Source organism: Elephantulus edwardii, unplaced genomic scaffold (genome assembly GCF_000299155.1).
Source record: "Elephantulus edwardii isolate Elephantulus edwardi_28Jun2011 unplaced genomic scaffold, EleEdw1.0 scaffold00748, whole genome shotgun sequence".
Classification (NCBI taxonomy): Eukaryota; Metazoa; Chordata; class Mammalia; order Macroscelidea; family Macroscelididae; genus Elephantulus; species Elephantulus edwardii.
Genome location: NW_006400498.1, coordinates 20,370 through 22,203, shown reverse-complemented (window position 1 = coordinate 22,203; position 1,834 = coordinate 20,370). Strand labels below are relative to the sequence as shown.

General features: G+C 39.6%; 1 protein-coding gene across 1 annotated transcript; it reads right to left on the bottom strand.

The window, feature by feature from the left end:
- Positions 1–413: 413 nt before the first annotated feature.
- LOC102860646 (tripartite motif-containing protein 60-like) lies at positions 414–1,584 on the bottom strand (the record flags this gene model as incomplete). Its single annotated transcript, XM_006903420.1, has 2 exons — positions 1,481–1,584; positions 414–1,387 (listed from the first exon to the last, which is right to left on the bottom strand). Coding segments are annotated over exons 1-2 (1,078 nt in total), but the record flags the coding sequence as incomplete, so codon positions are not given.
- Between the last annotated feature and the right edge of the window lie 250 nt (positions 1,585–1,834).

The following is a 1,834-nucleotide window of genomic DNA, read 5'->3' as shown; positions in this document are numbered from 1 at the left end:
AAGTATTTGGTAGTTTATTCCTTTGTTATTCTTATAAAATATACATTACAAATGTCATAATTAGCTTTGAAATAACAATAAAGTATTTTGCTTTCCATTTACATTGAAAATATAACTCTTAAGATATTATTTTGAAACTAGGATAAAGTTCAAGAGCCAACTAAAACTCTTCCCTAATATACAGAAAGAAGTATACAAGTTTAGACTCATTCAGCATTCTTCTGGGATTTCACAAATTCTAAGAGTGTTTGCAGAAGCTCCAGTGGAGAAATAAGGCCAAGCTTTCTCTGTAAACGTGTCAGTGATTCTATAAACAAGAGATCTAGTTTTCATATTATAAAACGAAAGCTCTCCTGTCTCAAAATAAAAAAAAAAACCAATCAGTTTGTGTATATCATCTGAACCAAATTTACCACTGCAATGGTCCATTTGCCAGTATCTGTACACTGCATTTGCTGATGGACTAGCCTCATGGCCAAAGGAATCTTCACACACACCAAGGGCCCATTGATCTGTGCCTGTCACTTCAACCTGCCAGAAATGTCTGCCAGCATCAAATCCTTGAGAACTCAGAACTGTCGGGTATGAAAAAGACCTCTTGTGATTGTACGATGAGTTTCTTGTGACATTTCCATATTTCAGAGTCTTTAAATCTTGAGATAAGATGAGACTGGGGTGAGCACTGTCAAGATCAAGCTTCAAGTTAACCTTAAATGTGCTGATAAATGTTTGCTGAACAATGGGTTGTGGAGGAAAATGGCAAAAATTTTCCTGTATTTCATGAGAAAACAGAGTTGGTTCTTTTAGATCCTCATACCTGCTGTAGATGCTGTCAATAACTTTCATTAGCTCCGCGTCTGTCTGCATAATCTTTTCCGTTATGCCAAATAGCAGTTGATTCATGGTGGATACATGTTCTGAAATTAAGGCTATGTTTTTTGTTATTTTTTCCTTAACTTGTTTTTCTTCCTTGTGAAAATGCTTCAACATCGCTTCTTTCTCCCTTACCACTAACTGCTTAAAATACTCAAATTCAAATTTATTTTGTTTTTTCCTTTCCACTTTTTTCAACAACTGAAGTGACCTGGCCTTTTGCTCTTGAAATCGAGACTGAGTATCTTCAATTTGTTTCGACAGATACACAACGTGGCTTTTGAGCTTCTTCCTGTGGTGAATTGCAGCTTGCTCAATGTCCATCAGGCGATGACCCTGGTGATTGGAGGCTATAATGCACTGAGCACACAGCAGCTCCAGATCTGTGTCACAGAAGAGGGTCAGCACCTCGCTGTGCTTCTCACACAAGGGATTCCCTTTCTTTTGAATCTTCTTGCTTCCTCGTAGTAGCTCTTTAGCACTCTCCACAATGTAAACTAGCTGGGTGTTCTTGCTGAAATGATTCTCATGACAGTGGTGGAATCAGACTGGACACGGGAAGAAGGCCTGGAGACCTTCCCAGCACTGCTGGATGCAATCGCCACACAAGTTATGGCCACACTCGATGGTCACTGGGTCTTTGAAGTAATCCAAACAGATGGGACAGCTGACTTCAGTCTGCAGGTTTTCCAGGGAGGCTGCGGAGGTCATTGTGCTCTCAGAATTTCAGCCAAGGGAAATTTCAGATGATTCGTTTATCCAGGAGCTCTGAAAAGGTGGAAATGAAGACTTGTCAGACTTCAATCTCATTTCCAAAGTCAGTTAAATGAAACTACAGCCCCCTCATAGGCATTATCTTTTTCAACAGTTCTGAAAGGTCCTCAGAAGAGTCAGAACACTTACCTTGCTGTCTATCACCTCCTTATATTGCACTTAATGGTTCGGTTTGGTGAAGTCTAGC